At 37.0% G+C, this 18,140-nt stretch overlaps 1 protein-coding gene across 1 annotated transcript; it reads right to left on the bottom strand.

Moving 5' to 3' along the window:
* Positions 1 to 14,381: 14,381 nt before the first annotated feature.
* Positions 14,382 to 17,584, bottom strand: fam183a (family with sequence similarity 183 member A). The gene is made up of 4 exons (XM_049479899.1): positions 17,309 to 17,584; positions 15,767 to 15,826; positions 15,344 to 15,447; positions 14,382 to 15,149 (listed from the first exon to the last, which is right to left on the bottom strand). The coding sequence occupies exons 1-4, from the start codon at positions 17,442 to 17,444 to the stop codon at positions 15,036 to 15,038; spliced, it is 414 nt and encodes a 137-aa protein (XP_049335856.1). The 5' UTR covers positions 17,445 to 17,584; the 3' UTR covers positions 14,382 to 15,035.
* Positions 17,585 to 18,140: the final 556 nt, after the last annotated feature.

Below are 18,140 nucleotides of genomic sequence, written 5' to 3'. Positions count from 1 at the left end.
GTTAGAATTTGTCTATTTAACACCACCAGCGAAGTACAATTGAGATAGGTGTGTCTATGTTTAAAACATTTCTGTTTACACTAGTTAAAATAAAAAAATAAAAAATCCACCTCAGGGTTTTGTTCCAACTGCCTGTACCTGGACTACCTGCCTCTGTGTGTTAACATAGGATCTCCAGTGGATTTCGCGTTTAACGGAGACTCTAAGACTAGATCACTGGCTGGACTGCACTTAGCAGGGCATTACACATGTTGTAAAGTAACATATAACATTGCAAAGACTGTTATTCGTGTAAAAATGTCTTTATTTTAGAGGCTATATGTTTGCATATATGAATATTCATGAGTGAGAGCCGATATCCTATAATTTTTCCCACTCCCACCACTCCTCCACCGGATGAAAGCAGCGTTTTTTTTTTTTGTTTGTTTTTTTTACAAAAACAGCTCACATGGCTTTCATTCATACTCATTCATACTTTCATTCAATGAATGAAAAAAACAATGGAATAAGACCTTTTTAAGAATTTACATGCCTTATGTTTGGGGACTACAGCCTTGTTGTGTAAACTTTATATTTACCATTGGTCTCTGGCACCATATATTTACATAATGGGAATGTCTTCCCCACCTCACCTACCATCACTGTATGTTCTTTCCATCCAGGCTACCATCCCTTTTTGTATGTTTAATAGTTTATTAATTATAATAAATTGTGTGTGACTGGCCTTAAAGTTATAGGCTGTAGAAGCAAGTTACAACCTGTACTAACACAGGATTATGCAATCATCATTTGTGAAAAAGGTAACTGTTATAATGTAGAGTGACTTAAGGCTGATTGAGACGGTGGGAAAATTGGGTCAAGCAGCGGAAAATTGTGGAAAGGCAGAAGATAATAAAGACAGAAGGTAAAGGAGGGAAAAATCACTGGAAAACGTGAATGGGAGAATGGGAGACTGCAATGGTTTAAACAGAAGCAAAAGCAGCCATAGGTACATGAAAAGGTCAAGCCAGGTCAAGCCATTCATAACAAACCCAGCACTTCACTTTGAGCTCTCCACTTAAACCCGCCTCTTTTATCCCAATCTCTAGCATGGCCTTCTTCATTCAGGGTTGCATCACTGGCATGGAGGCCCTAATAAGATTAATTTAGCCGAGGCTCAGGAGTGAAATAATAAGGTAATTATGCAGAGGCTTCATCGCTCAGCCTCTCCCGCTGTTCCGGATTGATGGAAGCCGACGTCGCATTTCCTTCACGATAGCAGCGATGTCCTCGGCCAAACGCCAGCGTCCCCCCTTGATTAATCTGTCTCCTCTCTTCTAATCAGTGTCACAGCAGGAGAGAGTGGCCATGTGCTTTAAACATTCTGCTTTCGCACCCTGATTTGAGGTTGCTTTATGAGACAGACCACCCATGATCACAGGCAGACACACACTTCGCTCAAATCTAAATATACAACCTGCTCTGTACACAGATCTGCACCATGTAAAAGCTGAAAACGTTCTAATGACAGGTTATTATTTAACAACATTTCATAATTTCTTGACTAAAGTTGATAAATGCTCCCTTCTAATGGATTACTCTATATTGACCATTTCTCCATTTTTCTCCAATTTTTTTTTTACACAAATTGTTTTTACTTTTTATATATTTTATATAAAAATCTAATGTGTTCAGACCTATATTTCTTCACTCATTAAAGTGTACATATTGTGCCTCTTTTTACACAAGTTTTTACACAAAGAATAGGTCTATGGGCTATAGGCATCATGTAAAGCGGAGTAGCCAGTGATGTTAGTGGCTGAGCTCCCTAATCTGCTGACTTGCATCAAACACTAGAATATGATAAAGGGAAACCTCTAGGTTTATAAGCCAGTCAATAATCCCACAGAAATAAGTGGTGTTAAAACTTAAATGTTCCTGCCACCGCGTTTTGTAAAGATAGGTTGCTGTTAATTATGATGTTGCTGTTTCAAAACTGATTTTGCGAAGAAAATAAAAATGTGATTTATCCTACAGCCATAGTAAGGGTTGGCTGGAGCATTTTTATAAAATTAAAAAAAAATATTTGGTAGTCATTTTGTGGGGACTGCATTTAAGGCTACCTGCTTTCAGGTTAGTTAGGGTTACAGGCATGTGCAGACTGGCCTACAAAATTTAAATAAATCAAGATAAGAGTATACTGCATAAGAGTAAAATATACAGGTTTCTTTTTTATTGTTGTATCATGTTTTTTTATTTCAGTCAAATCAAAAGTCAGATTAATTTTTTTTTCTTGTTTGATGCTAAACTCTGTATAGTCTCTGTATAGATAAAGTCCATAGATATGACTTTAAAAATATAGAATTATACCTCAATTACCTAAGAGAATCAAATATATGAGCCCTTCAAAAGATTAACCATATGGCAACCATTTGTTCTGTTTGTGAAAAAGCAGTTATTTTCGTCTTTGATGTTGTAAGTTATTTTAAATCAAGTGCATTACTGAATTAAGAAATTACAAAAAGGCATAGTTAATCACATTTGAGTTTTTGTTCAATTAAAATAAGGAAAGTTTGATATATGACAAGGGTTAACACTAATGTTAAATCCCTGTCTGGCTCACCCAGTTTATCCAGTGTTTTGTTGCCTTTTTACATCATATTTTCAATGTCTTCCTTATGGGGTCAGATCCACCCTGTTCTTAGCTTGCTGAGCTGAGTTAGCTGAGCTATTCTGGTGCTGTGCTTTTGTTTAGCATGCTTGTACTCTCTTGTGGCCCTGCATTTCCCTCCAGGTCAGACATGGTGATAAGTATCTCCTCAGCATATGAGCAGACATCTATCCTAAGCCACTGTCAGCAGGTATTGGTCATCAAAAGTTATGAGTCCATCTTAGGACACAGAGACAATTAACTTTTAATAGGAAGTGTCTCCAGGGCTCATGTTGAAAATCAGTCTCGCTGATGTACATGGCCAGGCACATTCACTGCAGTAATACTACTGTTTTATAATATACACTTCTCTCACTGAAGGGTATATGTGCAGAGTGACATTATTAAATACCACAGGTCCATTTGGATAATAGAATATAATGTTCTCCAAGCTAATTCATGTGAGTGTGTGGCTGTTTTGTTATCAGTGAGGAACTCTCAAGGCCATTAGGCCTATATAGAATGTATGTGAAGAATGTTTTATTAAATAGATACTGGTTTACCCTGTAAGAATTAGTTATTTTACATTATTAAGTTTGTTTTGTTGATGAGTTGGGGATTTGGGGTACCACTAAATGCAATCAAATCTTCACAGCAATGTAATATAAAGCCCTCTCTAGGCAGTAGAGATAGTTGTAGCAACAGCAGGATAAACTTATTTAACTTTAATAACCTTGATTTTGTAAGAAATAGTGAAAAAAACAAGTATCCCAATACTTAATGCAAGTGGACGAATAATAATCCAAGATCTAATAATCACAATTTGTCACTGATATTAGTAACACATTCAAATTCTACAATAATAATATTATAAAAACATGATAGTAACACAACTGTAGTAAGGTGGTAACAAAAAATGACAATAACATTGTAATAACACAGTAGTAATGCATGTTATAAAATTTATTTAACACAATAGTAATGGTAATGGCAACAGAATTATAACATTATAATTACATGGTAGAAATACAATAGTAATAATATGTAGATAACTATTCTAATTACATGGTAACAAAAAAATGTAATAACAGTAATTTACCACAGTAAAACCATTATAATAACACGGTAATAACACATAACAATAGTATTAAGATGCTAATCACACAATTGTATAACATCAGCAAAGCACTATATTGTTATCAATTGACTTATTTTACTCTATTCTTTCACTTAATCTTCTTCATGGATCAATAAAGCAAAAAAAATGCTTTACTTTGAAACATTGATCTATCTATGTATGTGTCTGTCTGTATTGTGTCTTCAGTTTAGTCTATAATATTTTTTTTCTGCTTTTTTTGCTTTGCAGGCACTGAAAGAAAATGCATATCTAGTTCGTATTCTATATATATCTATATCTATATCTATATCTATATATCTATATATTTTTTTGGTTGGTTGGTTGGTTGTTTTTTTAGTAAATAGATTTACATGTGACCTCAGATATATTTTAATTATAGACGTTAGGGCATGATGTGAAAAAGATTTTCTAACATTGTAATGGCCCTTCTTATAGTAGATCAATGAAAAAATAAAAAAATCAACAAGGAACATTCAGACTATAAGGAAATAATACCCATAATGAATAAAATACTGTTTCTGGGTAAAATATTGTTTGCTGTTCAGCTGTTGAACAGATTAATACCGGAGTTACAACATTTCTGACACATTTGCTGATGTGATTTAAACATTCGTTCACAGCGTTTACAATGGAGACATTTGTAATAGTTTCCTGCAAAGCTGACGGCTGGGCACGGTTTGGGGAGGTATATGATTGACTGCACTGTGATTGTTTTTCATAGGCTGTCGAGAAAGCAAATCAGAGACGGGAACTCAGAAACTGCCATGTGCTCAGCATGAGTAGAGGTGTTTAGGTGATGAATATTTGTCACTATTCGACTTCAGCTGCTCTCTGGCCCAACCCTGTTGTCATTACTGGATTGAAGTGTGACCCTCTGGGCCTTGGTTTTTCAGTCCAGAAGAAAAAGCACCAAAAGGACAATCTATTTTAAATAAAGTCAATCTGTGAATGAAGAGACAGTCTGCACTGAAGGTATTTCTTCTGGCATCAATATTATCTGAAAAAGTGCAACCTGAAGATCTTATCTGTACTGACTCAGCGTTTAAACTCAGCACTACTGTAGCAGTGCACCATAACAGCTTCCTTAATACCTAGATTTATTATTTGCTATTAATACAGTATATCATAATTAATAATTCATTACCTAATGTGAATTTGCAACTGCTATACAAGCAATGAAGTAAACAGAGGCCCTCAGGATTTAGGCAGATACAATAACACACAGACTTTAGTCAGATAAGCGGAGGATCAGGGGTAAGAGGAAATGGTGATGGATATATAACTGCAGGATACACACACACACACACACACTGCTTCACTGACTGCTGAGTGTGTGAAACCATGACACCAGCAGCATGCCATACTAATGCATTAGAGCATTAGAGCAACTGTTGTATATGTGGTATGTCTTGTACACAATGACATGCCAAAGTCACAGGATAGCAGTCTTTAAAGAGTAACTAAACCCCCTGATTTTTGCTGACTCCACCCTCAGCAGAAATTTGAAATATGCTTTAAAAAATGGGAGGAGTAGTTTGGGAGGGGCACTGGATGATGTATGGGTTTAGGGGCAGGGCAGAAGGGAGAGCTAATTGGCCATAGAAGTGTGCCTCTGAAAACGATAAGGTGCAGATGGTTGGACATCACCAGGGGGGCGGTCTCTTTGATTGACTGATTTGCATATTGCATATCATTCTCGCCTGAAGCACAGTTGAACCTATAACAGTGAGGCAGAGGTAAAAATATATTTTTTAAATAAAATCTTTAAGCAGGTCTGGTATGTTTTACAACTTCAAAGAGCACATTTCAGCTACCAATGAAAACAATACGGCATTTATATGTTGTATACGTGTTATACATTGTATACAGGTTATAAACATTGTATGCGTGTTGTATACATGCTGTGTAAAGTTAAAACGTGAAAAGAAGGGAACAGTTTTCCAGTAGATGATGATCAGGCCAGTTACATCATCCTGTTACAGGATGTACCGCTTCATTATCACAACATACTATCTTCCTTATACTACTACTATTAATACCAAAAGTGTCTATTTTATATACAGTAATGGCAATTTAGTTAAATTCAATTAAATATCATGACACAGCTTTTTAAATGTTCCTTTCAACATTGTGAAATGCAAAATTCAAGGCTCATTTGAAAAATGGCTCTGCACTATGCTCTTTCTGACCTGTCTGGTGTGTTTATACTCATACAGTAGATGTTTGGTGGACGCTGAGGCCCAATCCCATTTCACCTCTTGGCCCTACCCCTTGGCGTGCATGCTCAAAACAGAGGGGTAGGGCCAAGAGGTGAAATGGGATTGGGCCTCAGCGTCCTAATTCTTGTTAGGCTGGAGGTGTAGGGGGAAGTAATAGAGCTTGTTAGCACTTTATACTGAGATTTTTCAGATGCACTGTTCAAATGAAGGGGTATGAGAATCACTGGTAAGAAAAACACAAAGGTGAATATTTTTCTTGTTAAAAGTGACGATTAGCACTGTATTACCATAGTTTGAGGTGTAGTTTCAATGTTTTATGGCCAAATTATTCATAACAAATGTATAAAAGATCGCTAGTAGTTTCTCTCAATAGCTAGCTAGCTAACTTTCCCGTTCCACCTTAAATGGTGCAACAGACGGCAGGAGTTGCAGCATTTAAGGTGGAATGGAAAAATAGAATAAAATAAAATAAAAGCTATTCAAAGCTAATTTCAGCTCTCCTGCACAGAGGAACTAAGAAATGGACAATAATAATTAATTCCTGCACCATCCCCCCCTTTCTGAAGACATACGATGCCCTAAAGTTAACTAGTTTAGTTAACCAGCAGCTAGGTTACTGAACTTTAGCGCTCCTGATGTCATATCGGGTGTTTAAAGGGATGTCCCAATTCTTAATGGAAGGATTTCACCTATTCCCATTGGAATAGAGTTACATGGTGAATGCTCTGTTTTCTTTTATTTAATCAAATCAAAGGTCAAAGGTTAAGACTTTAGTTCCAAATACCAAATACGTCTAAAGGTTATTCAGATAGCGATTTTTTTTTGTTAAAAGTTTGGATTAAACCAAACTACAGTCATTTTACAACCTGTTCAATTCCTTAAAACCTGTTATACAGACAAGATGAACATTTTATACCATAGACACACACAGTCAGACACAGTGAGCACAGTCATTGCAGTGAGGTTTAAAGGCTTTACTCAAGGGCTGAACAGTGTTGGTGTGCCAAACCTGGGTATCTCTATCATTTGAGCCACCACTGCCCCGATTACATGCTAGTAGTGGGTAGAGCTTCTCAGATGGGGTGGTATAAAACTAATGAGGTGACTTGAGACATTGACACCCAATTGAAATCTGGGTAGCACAGTGAATCTTCTCAGTTCTCTTTTATTTCATAAAAAGGAATGTCTCAGTTCCCACTTTGTGGATTGGTTGGTACTCTTCAAGCCCTTAAAAAATTTTGAAGTCAATAACAAACAACGTTTTTCTATAATTTCTGGCAGAAATACCACTTGAATACCAATTCCACTGTAAACAGCTTTGCTTTTACATTACATTACATTTGGCAGACGCTTTTGTCCAAAGCGACTTACAATAGTCAAGTACAATGTAAAATAAGTTTAAAGGTAAAACATCTTTGGATAGGGATAAAAGGAGGTCAAAGGGGAATAATAGGATAGAGGAGTGAAGGAGGGGAAGAAGGAAATGAGGTTAGAAGTAGTTAGTGTGTTAGAGGTGTTAAGAGAGTAAGTGCTCTTTGAAGAGCTCTGTCTTCAGGAGTTTCCTAAAGATAGCGAGAGATTCTCCTGATCTGGTAGTGGAAGGTAGTTTGTTCCACCATTGGGGAACTCTGTATGAGAACAGTCTGGATTGCTTTGTGTGAATGTTTGGCAAAGCGAGGCGACGTTCATTGAAGGAGCGCAGCGGCCGGGAGGTAGCGTAAGCCTTCAGGAGCGAGTGCAGGTAGGAAGGAGCCTGTACTGTCATCACCTTGTAGGCGATTGTAAGAGCTTTGAATTTGATGCGAGCATCAACTGGTAGCCAATGGAGCTCAATGAGCAGCGGGGTGACATGTGCCCGTTTTGGCTGGTTGAAGACCAGACGTGCTGCTGCGTTCTGGATCATCTGGAGTGGTTTTACTACACAGGCCGGGAGGCCAGTTAGCAGGGCATTGCAGTAGTCGAGGCGTGAGATGACGACCGCTTGCACCAGGAGTTGGGTGGCCTGTTGCGTCAAGAACGGTCTAATTTTTCGGATGTTATAGAGCGCAAAGCGGCAGGACCGAGCAACTGAGGCCACATGGTGCGTGAAGGAGAGTTGGTCATCAACCAGAACACCCAGGTTCCTAGCAACCTTTGTCGGTGAGAGAGAGAGAGAGTCGATACTTATAGAGAAGTTGTGTTGAAAAGATGGTTTTGCTGGTATAACCAGAAGTTTAGTCTTTGAGAGATTTAATTGAAGGTGATGCTCCTTCATCCATGAGGATATGTCAGAGAGACACTGCGATATCCGTGCAGAGATTGAGTGATCTTCAGGTGAGAACGACAGGTATAGCTGGGTGTCATCAGCAAAGCAATGGTAGGAAAAATCCGTGTGAGCGGACAACCTGACCAAGAGAGGTGGTGTATATGGAGAAGAGAAGGGGTCCCAGTACCGAACCTTGGGGAACCCCAGTGGATAAGGAGCGGGCTGAGGACAGCTGTCCTTGCCACGACACCTTGAACGAGCGCCCAGTGAGGTATGATCTAAACCATGACAGCACATTGTCTGCGATCCCCATGTTTGAGAGTATAGTTAGGAGGAAGTCATGGTTGACTGTGTCAAATGCGGCCGAGAGGTCCAGCAGAATGAGCACTGAGGACTGACCTGCAGCTCTGGCAGTTTTCAACGCTTCAGTCACAGACAACAGAGCCGTCTCGGTAGAGTGTCCTTTTTTGAACCCAGATTGGTTCTGGTCCAGAAGGTCATTCTGGGAGAGGAAGCCAGAGACCTGATTTAGAACTGCTCTTTCTAGTGTTTTAGAGAGAAAGGGTAGCAATGAGACCGGTCTGTAGTTGTCAACCTGGGCGGGGTTGAGAGAAGGCTTTTTAAGCAGTGGTGTCACATGTGCTTGTTTGAAAGCAGTCGGGAATACACCAGAAGTTAAAGAGGCATTGATCGTGTGAGTGATAGCCGGAATATGTGAGTGATAGCCGGAATCTGTGCATGAAGCCTAAGCAGTAAAATCTTCCGAGAGCTTCTCGGCTCTCTGTGCATACGAAAAGCCTTAAGCTGCACTGGTCCAGCACATGGTGGGCATGTGGTTGAGCAGACTGTGAGCATGCCAATTTGCAGCTAGTGTGGTGGCAGTAACTTGCCCATTTTAATGTAGTCCAATGTGGCGCTGTAGAGCTGGCTATAGTGCTGATGACTAGTTCTGATGACTCTTCACACTGATTCAGTACCAAAGACAAAATCTGCTGTAGCCAGTAATCTGACTCAGGTCAGGTGTGCACACATCTGTGAGAATTTGCACGCACACACACACACACACACACACACACACACACACACACACACACACACACACACACACACACACACACACACACACACACACACACACACACACACACACACATAAACGCACATGACCACACATCTTGTGTCTTGTTAGAATGTGGGATCATACATCATCAAAAAAGAGTATACTATGATATTTTATTTAATTATATAATTATATAAATGATTGATTACAGTATAAATCCCCACTGTAGCACAGAAACCATGTATCTCCAAAATGACAACTTTGCAGTAGAAGGAAAACATGTCTTTAAATTTAATAGAAGTCACTGTAAAAAGATTTTCTTTCTAGTCATTATAAAGGGTTTTTGTCTAAATGTGATGATAAAAGTTTTGTAATTATATGCAATAATAGAAGGGTGAATTAACAGGGATTGGGATCATTTTCAAGCTTTCTTGTTATTAATGGAACATAAATAGCCACACAAATTGTCCTTTTCTGTAAAATTATTTAAAGATGTTAATTTTTCCTTCCTTCATTTAAGATAGCATATATTTAAACATAGTAAAATACACAAATCAACCTCATGTTCTTAAAAAATCACTTGTTTTTAATAAAAGGTGAACAATAAAATGTGCATTATACTTTGCATTATATTTCCCATTTTCTTCCTTATCTACCTCTGCCACACTGCATCAATATTTCACTCAAATTACAAAAAAAATGTTCATCACAATGCCATCAAAATTCTAACATAGACCCCTTCATACAATCAGCACATATTTATTTTGCCTAACTACCTAAATATATGATATAAATCTATGATTTCCTTTGTAATTCTTATTTCCTCTTTATGTTCAAAATATACAGAAGGCATAAAATACAGTAGAACCAGTTGGTGTGCCGGCAGCAGTAATATGTGCCAGGTGGTGTGCCGGTTGTTTTAGGATGTGCTGGTAGGCGTGCAGGCAGCTTTAGAATATGCCGGATTGTGTGCCAGCTGTGTATGATGTGCTGGTTGGTGCACTGGCTGCATTATGTCAAACCTTACATTTTACAGTAGCTGGCACATCAACTGCCACATTTAAAATTTGATGCCATACCAACTGGCACACCGTAAAACAGCTGTGATAATATCCAGAAAACTTCAATGTGACCAACATAAATATTTATATAATATATAATATTTAACTTATTGAATTTATCTGAGGATCAATAAACTAAATATGTATTTATGTAAGGACAGCCTCCATGGATAAAATGCCTCCGGCCACCAGAGGGAGACAAAGGGAGCCTCCTGGTGGCAATTTAGCTTAACTAGCAACACCTGTGCCTTGGTTTGTGTGTGGACAGCCATTTTTTCCCCTCCTTTCTTTTACTCTTTTTTAAACGAACATAAAAGAGAAAAAAACAAAAGCAAAATGTTGTTTGTCTATTTCTAACAAACCTAGAAGCACACCAACCTACACATTTCTAAAAGAGATGGCAAGCCATCTGGCACACGCAGAAACAGCCAGCACACATTAACCACCAACACACACCAAAAAATGACATGCTGGCAGCTTTAATATGTGACAGTTGGTTTGCCAGCTGCAATAGGATGTGACGAGGTGTGCTGGCTGCTTTAATATGTCCTGGATTATTATAACGGCTGCTTTATGATGTGCTGGTTACTGTGCTGGCTGCTTCAGGACAGATTTGGTGGATTGGTGTGCCAGCAGCTTTAGTATGTGCTGTAGGATGCGTCGGTTAGTGTACCACCTGATGTTGGCTTCCATGCTGTACAGAGATTAGAAGTGTTGACATTAAAAGGCCTCAGCATACTTCATGCAGAGACAATGTTCACGTGGCTTTAGCGAACAATGTGACGTAATTGCGGAGAAAACGAACAGCCGCGGACGCCGCACAGGGACTTTGCTCGCTGTGTGGTGCACATGGAAGCTGGGTGAACTCCACGGCCGAAGACACAACGCGACAACGCCTGTGATTGGTCAGTAAAAGAGAGGCGTACCTAGATGGACGATTTCAAAGAGAGGCTCGCTGAGCAGCGGTACCGTCACCTTTATGATTCTTCATTAAGAGATACGAGTTTGTCTAGACAGAGCGCGATGGGTGATCGTTTTCCGGTAGTCATAAAGTTTAACTTCATTAATGTCACAGCACCACCGGCAGTTTTGTGGAGCATACGAGACAGGCAAAGCGAAGCCGCAGAAAGTATGCCAGATCGAAAGCTCGCGAAAGTGTGCTCAACTTCGTGCAATGCTCACGAAATTTGTTTCACTGGATGTATGCCGAGGCCTTAACCTGCCACAGGCAGATCTGGGGTGGGTTTCCCGAAAGCTTCGTAACGCTAAGAACTTCGTTAACTCGTACTTAAGATTGATCGTTAATTAAAGAGTGTTTCCCAAACCCGTGCGTAACTAAAGTACTACGTAAACTCGATCGCAGATTAACGAGTGCTCTCACCCAGTCGTTATTTTTAACGAGCTTCTTTAGGGGATCTCGACTTGCAGTTCAGCACCTTAAACACCAGGGACCGCCAATTTTGTGGAAGAAAAATGATAATTTCCGTGTTTGAAGCAATTATATTACATTACTATTAATAATAATCAATTATATTATTATATAATTATTAATATTATTATATTATATTATATTACTATTAATTATAATCAATTATATTACTATATAATTATTATTATATTATATAATTATTATATTATATTATATTATATTATATTATATTATATTATATTATTTCCCGTGTCTGCGGGTGCTCCGGTTTCCTCCCACAGTCCAAAGAAATTAATTCAGGCTAATTAGATGTCGGATAAAAATTGCCCCTTAGGTGTGAGTGAATGTGTCTGTGTGTCTGTCTGTGTCTGTCTGCGCTGTGATGGATTGGCATCCTGTCCAGGGTGTATACTGCCTTCAGCCCGATGCCAGCTGGTATAGACTCCAGCCACCAAGCATCGACCCCCCCCCCCCCCGCACCCCTTAACGGATAAAGCAGTTGACGAGTGACTAAATGAGTGAATAAATTATATTATATTATATTATATTATATTATATTATATTATAATGCCAACTGTGGCTTGTAGTCTAACTGGGCAATCAAACCCACGAGTAAATTATTTAAATCCAGATTAGCGATGATAGAAGTCTTGACATTAATGCTGCAAGAAATGCAATCAGTCAATTCCTGCAGATGATGCTCACGGTCTAAGCAAAGCTGCAAAGTCACCAAGTTCATCTGGGCAAACTCTGGGGTGTGTCAGCTCGCAAATATCAGTCAAAAGTTGGACACGTCTCATTCCATGTTTTTTTTTTTTTACATTGTCGATTAATATTAAAACCATGAAAACTAATTGACGCAAATGGAATTAGTAGACAAAAAGGTGCATGGCTTTGACAATCCCCTGACATAAACCCAACTGAGATGGTGATTTAGGTTGAGCTGGAGCTTCACAGTATAAAGTACAAAACATATTTCTGTTGGTTTAAAATGTAATATATATATATATATATATATACACACACACACACACACACAGGAACATATGTATTATTATATTATTTTTATAATATTAAAAATTAGAATAATAATAAATTAATATTACTATCAACATTACTGTTAATAATATTAGTATAATATATATTTATATAATATATATTAACAATAATAGTTTTAAAAATGTAAAAAATAAGTTTAATGTTTTAAAATAGATTAGATTTTCGAGTATTTATTTAGTCATATGTATCTTTAGGAGTATAATGTTGTTAATTACAACACATTTGTACGTTTTTAGGGTGTAATAGTGAATAAATACTGCATATTGCAGTGTTGAATCGATATTTGTGGATCGATTGAGCGCGCTGTTTCGGGGGAGGAGTCAACAAAGATGTTCTTTAACCTCGTTCGTTAATTTTCACGTTGCGAAGCTCTTTGGGAAACACTCGCAGAACTGGCTCGTTCTTTACACACGTCATTCGTTAGTTCGTTCGTTATCCGCTAAGATTGATCGTTTTCGGGAAACCCACCCCAGATCAGTAGAGTTCACAACAAATCAAGGATGGTCTGTCAATACTGGGAGAAGAGTGCAAAAGGAAACGCTTTGAAACAGATTTTTAAGACTGTGATTAGCACCATGTAATTCTAAACTGAAAACTTTGAGACCTTATTGAGTTTCTTGACTTTGCTGAAACACGCTTCTCTGCCAAATACTCACATTTGATTGGATTTAAAAGATCAATCAGATCAAAAAAGTATTTTCTCTTGTCCAACAGACTCCTTGCTGAAAGACAGATGTGAATGTTGGAGACTAATGAGGTTTCAGACTTGCCTTGATACTAAAAGTGAGATTAGGATAGCCTTTACTGTTTGAATAAGTGATTGGTACTAGAGGTAATTCAAAATTGTTTGCACATCATTTTATTTTATTAACTTTATTTATCTCTAAATGTATTGTTTGTGTAACAAATTATTTGTAGCCACTGATATTAAGCGTGATCAAATTCATTAAAGATACTACAGCCCTACTGAATTAAAAAGAACTCTGATTATTGCCATGATGATCTGATATTTGTTGCAAGCAAATTTACCATTTGAAAAACAATACTTGTAAACTTTTATTATGATATGCCAACATCCTCTTACCTCCTTATCCTCTTTTCTTTCACAAAGTACCTTCTCTATGACAGGTTTTGACAGACTAGGTAAAACGTTTGATTTGGCAGATCCTAACATTTCTGCCTTCTCTCTGATAGGTTTGCTCTGTTTTTTGTCTACTTTCACTAGTACACCGCTGCTTCTTTTACCAGCATATTAAGAGTTTCCATTAATCGCTACTATGCACACTTAACAACTAAAATAAACTCCAGATAATTTCTGTCCTTGTCATGTAATAAACTAGAAACAGGCCAGGCCTCACCATGAAACAGCTTTTTAGTTAATGATCCAAATGCTTTTGAGTGTGTAAAAAAAAGATGCAATTTTTGTGTAACTCCTTGATTTACAGGTGAAAGTCTGCACTTTAAACACATCTTAATTGCTTTGAGGTGATGTTAATAATAGAGTGTACAACTGTCCTAATACTTATGGACATGACAGCATGTATGAATCAGCCAATATCTTTTAATATGGTGAAATTCAAATCACAAGATTTTTTTGATTCATGTGAATACATCACTACAGTATTTAAAAACAGTCATATGAAACATTTCAATAAATATGTATAACAAAAAGGCCACAAAATGATGACAGACTGCATACAAAAAACACTATATGAAATGTGTTTGTTTACACCCATCTCAAAATATGGAATATATCTCTGGTAATAAACAACATTTGTTGATACATACAGAACATTTTAATCTGTCATATCACTAAAATAAAATGTTCAGATATTCACTTTCAGGTGTGGCTCTGGTTGGGAGAGATTTTAACTGGACAAAGAGTGCAGATAGGTCAATTGTTAATTAGCTGCTTGCCTTAATGTTTATGGATTTTTCTCTTGTAAAGAGCAAAATTTGCAAGATATTTCAATTCGTTTCATGTTTCAACATGACATGACATTTTGTAAAATTGATTCATGACATGAAATGTTTTCTCAGTCAAGATGATTAATAATAGATGACCAAGGTTAATGAAAAATGACCTTGCATATCATGTGGCACTGTGATTTAACAGAAGATGGAAAGAAATCTGACTAATTGTTATTTTATTGCATGTTTAAGAGCCAAAGAGCAGTATATTGAGACAGCTTATTTCACCTAAGGTTCTGGGTTTGTTCCTTCAGATGAAAGGCAGCGTTCATGTATTGGGTGATATCTGTTTTCTTCCGTGCAAAGTTCAATCTTCCATCTGAGCGATCTGAAACAATCTAAAACGTAAGAGAATGTTATGTCATGAAATAACAGTAGTACACTGTGAAACCCAGCACAGTATTAGATAAGGGGGTACACACTGCTACTGAGTCTTTATTTGATTTTTGGTAGGTACATTTTTATTTATCCATCTGGAGGAACAACAAACACAAATCAATATCATCTGCAAATGTCATCCTAACACACTTACCAGAGGAGTTGATATCCACCCAATTTCTTGAGACTCTGTCATGGGATGAGTGTATTTCTTTGTTGGTTCTGAATGTGCTGCTTTGATGAGCTTTAGAAAGGCAGCTAACAGGAAAATAAAAAGAAGAAAATATTGTACAATTAAACACTATAACACTACAGACATTCAATATTTTAATAAATATCTTCCCTGTTGTTTAAGCAAACACATTTTATGAGAGCTATCAAAGATATTTAAAGTATTAAAACAATCATGAGGTAAAGGCTGAGGTGCAATAGATGCTGTAAAAACAAAAACAGTGGTACGGTATACTATATAAATATTCCTGTCATCTAATTAAATATTGTCGATGCTGGGATGTACACAAACATATAAACAGAATTGGTCCCCAGGACTAGAATTGGGATTTGGTGCTCTACTTACGGTCTTCTTTTGTTGGTTCATGTGTAATCCTTGACATGGGTTTATCAGTCAAGATGTGCACTGAAAAAAGTGTAGATTGTTACAATGTTTTATTACTTGTCAGTTACAAGAGTTTTTGTGAGCACTGGAGAATCTCCTAAAACTTTCCTAACTTTTTGAGAAATTCACAACTTGTTTATGGTTGCAGTACCATATTTTCATGTGCATTCATAGCTACATAATAACTCATTTGAACGCTTTGTTAAAAGGCAGCTGGCTAGTGTTGTGTTCTAAAAACTGTGTTGTATTTTCTAAAAGAATTCTAAAAGAAAAGAATTTTCACACTGCATTTGTGGCCAGTATAATTCACAACTTTAGAACTAGAACTTAAAATAGGAAAGAAGGAAAGAGAACTCAGATTAGGCCATATCTTAGAAAGGCCTTAAAAAGTTCCCAACATGCTGCATGTTCATTTAGTTGGTGGTTAACTGTTAAAAGTAAATATCAGACATGAAATCAGAATATTATCTTTTGTGAGATTTTTTGTGTGTTATTTGTCATTTGTTTACAGGTGAAGTCCTGTATTTTCATATACATTTGTAGCTACATAATCATTAATTTGCCTCCTTAGATAAAAGGCAGCTAGTATTGTGAACTACAAAACTGTATTGGAAAGGGGTCCAGGTTAGTCATATCTTAGAAAGACCTTAGAAAGGCCTCAACTCCTGTTATCATGCTGCATGTTCATTTAGTTGATGATTAACTAGCAAATATCAGAGACATGAAATATGATTTACGTGTCAGAATATTACTTTTTGTGTTTTTTTTTTTGTGTAATTTGCCATTTGTTTATTGGTGCAGTCCTAGATTTTTATGTATACATTCACAGCTACATAACAGCTAAAACTATTTTGACCCCTCAGCTAAAGAGTAGCTAATGTTGTGTACTTCAAAACTGTGTCGTATTTTCTGAAATCATTCACTTTTTTTAACAACGCATTTGTGACCAGTGTAATGCACTTTAGTTAGAACTAGAATTTAAAATAGGAAAGAAGATAAGAGGGCCTAGGTTAGCCATATCTTAGAAAGGCCTTAGAAAGTCCCCACCTCCTTTTATTATGCTGCATATTCATTTAGTTGATGGTTAACTGTTAGCAAGTATCAGAAACATTAAATATGACGTGTGTCAGAATATTATGTTTTGTGTTTTTTTCATTAATTTGACCCCTTAGCTAAACAGTAGCTACTGCTGGGTACTACAAAACTGTGTTGTATTTCATTTTTCACACTGCATTTGTGACCAGTGTAATTCACTTTAGTTAGAACTAGAATTTAAAATAGGAATTGAGAAAAGAGGGCAAAGATTAGCTAACTATTTAGCTAGTTATGTCTTAGGAGAGGCCTGACTAATAAAAATTCAGCTAAAGTAACTAACCTAGTTGAGCTAACTAGCTAGCTATTTTGTGTTTGTCGTGTTCTTTAACTCTTGAACTAAATCACAGTTAAGTAACATTTTTAGCCTAATAAAGAGTATTTATTTAATAAAAATGTATTTATACTCACGTTTTTTAGGGTTAATGCTGAACTCTGTGTGAAGTTTTTGGCTCCTCTGCTCTTTCCGGATCCTCTCCACAAAAATGGCGTTTTGGTGAACTATATCCACAGGTTCTGTTTCTTTAGTTTTACCCGGAGCTGACATTGCCTGTTTGAGTTAAGTTTAAGTTATGTGCTGGTAAAATATGTGAATATAGTGTTAAATCGGCCTGTCTGACTCTTTAACAGCAGACTTTTCCTCGTGAGGAATTACCTTCGCTCTCTTCTTGTTGCCTGGCAACTGTAAACACGTTCCAGCGTTTCCCGCCACAAGAGGGCGCGCGAGCTTAACAGTTTAACATGCTCGAGACAAATCCAGGGTAAAACAGCAGAGCTAATTAAAGATATATCAAAGATATAATAAACAACCACCTTAAGAACTGAAACAAAAAGAAAACAGCAGCAACAAAACAGTAAGTAAACAAGTCTTAACTAAAGCTTTTTACTACTGAAGTAAAAGTGTAAAAGTACTGCTTTTTAAACGACTTAAAGTATAAAAGTAGAAGTAATGTAAGGGGGAAATGCCATTAAGGACAAAAGCTAAGGCCGCATCACATGGTCCTATAGTGCACTACCCCTCCTCCTCAAAACCAATTTTTCTAAAAGCCACAATGACTATAAAGCTATATTAAAATTTTTATGTTAATAAATTTGGGATGCACTACGTTCCCAGTTTCAGTATTTTTAATAGTGAGTCTTCTTTTTATATATTTTTGCTTTTCTTTTCTCTGTTTGTTTTTTTGTGTGTTTTTGTGCTTCACTTTATTTTGATTGCTTCCTTTTTAAAGTGTGCCCCATTTAT

The sequence above is a fragment of the Astyanax mexicanus genome, chromosome 5 (assembly GCF_023375975.1).
Source record: "Astyanax mexicanus isolate ESR-SI-001 chromosome 5, AstMex3_surface, whole genome shotgun sequence".
NCBI classification, from domain to species: Eukaryota; Metazoa; Chordata; class Actinopteri; order Characiformes; family Acestrorhamphidae; genus Astyanax; species Astyanax mexicanus.
The sequence above is the reverse complement of the archived record's forward strand: the minus strand, read 5'-3'. Positions and strand labels throughout refer to the sequence as shown.

What these genes read in the sequence shown, in the direction of transcription:
- fam183a (XM_049479899.1), bottom strand. Translation starts at nt 17,444, where the DNA reads ATGTCAGCTCCGGGTAAAACTAAAGAAACAGAACCTGTGGATATAGTT. An exon ending in TGAACCAACAAAAGAAGACC is followed by an intron (nt 15,448 to 15,766) that starts GTAAGTAGAGCA and finishes TTTTCCTGTTAG; the next exon opens with CTGCCTTTCTAAAGCTCATC. An exon ending in GGTGGATATCAACTCCTCTG is followed by an intron (nt 15,150 to 15,343) that starts GTAAGTGTGTTA and finishes CTTACGTTTTAG; the next exon opens with ATTGTTTCAGATCGCTCAGA.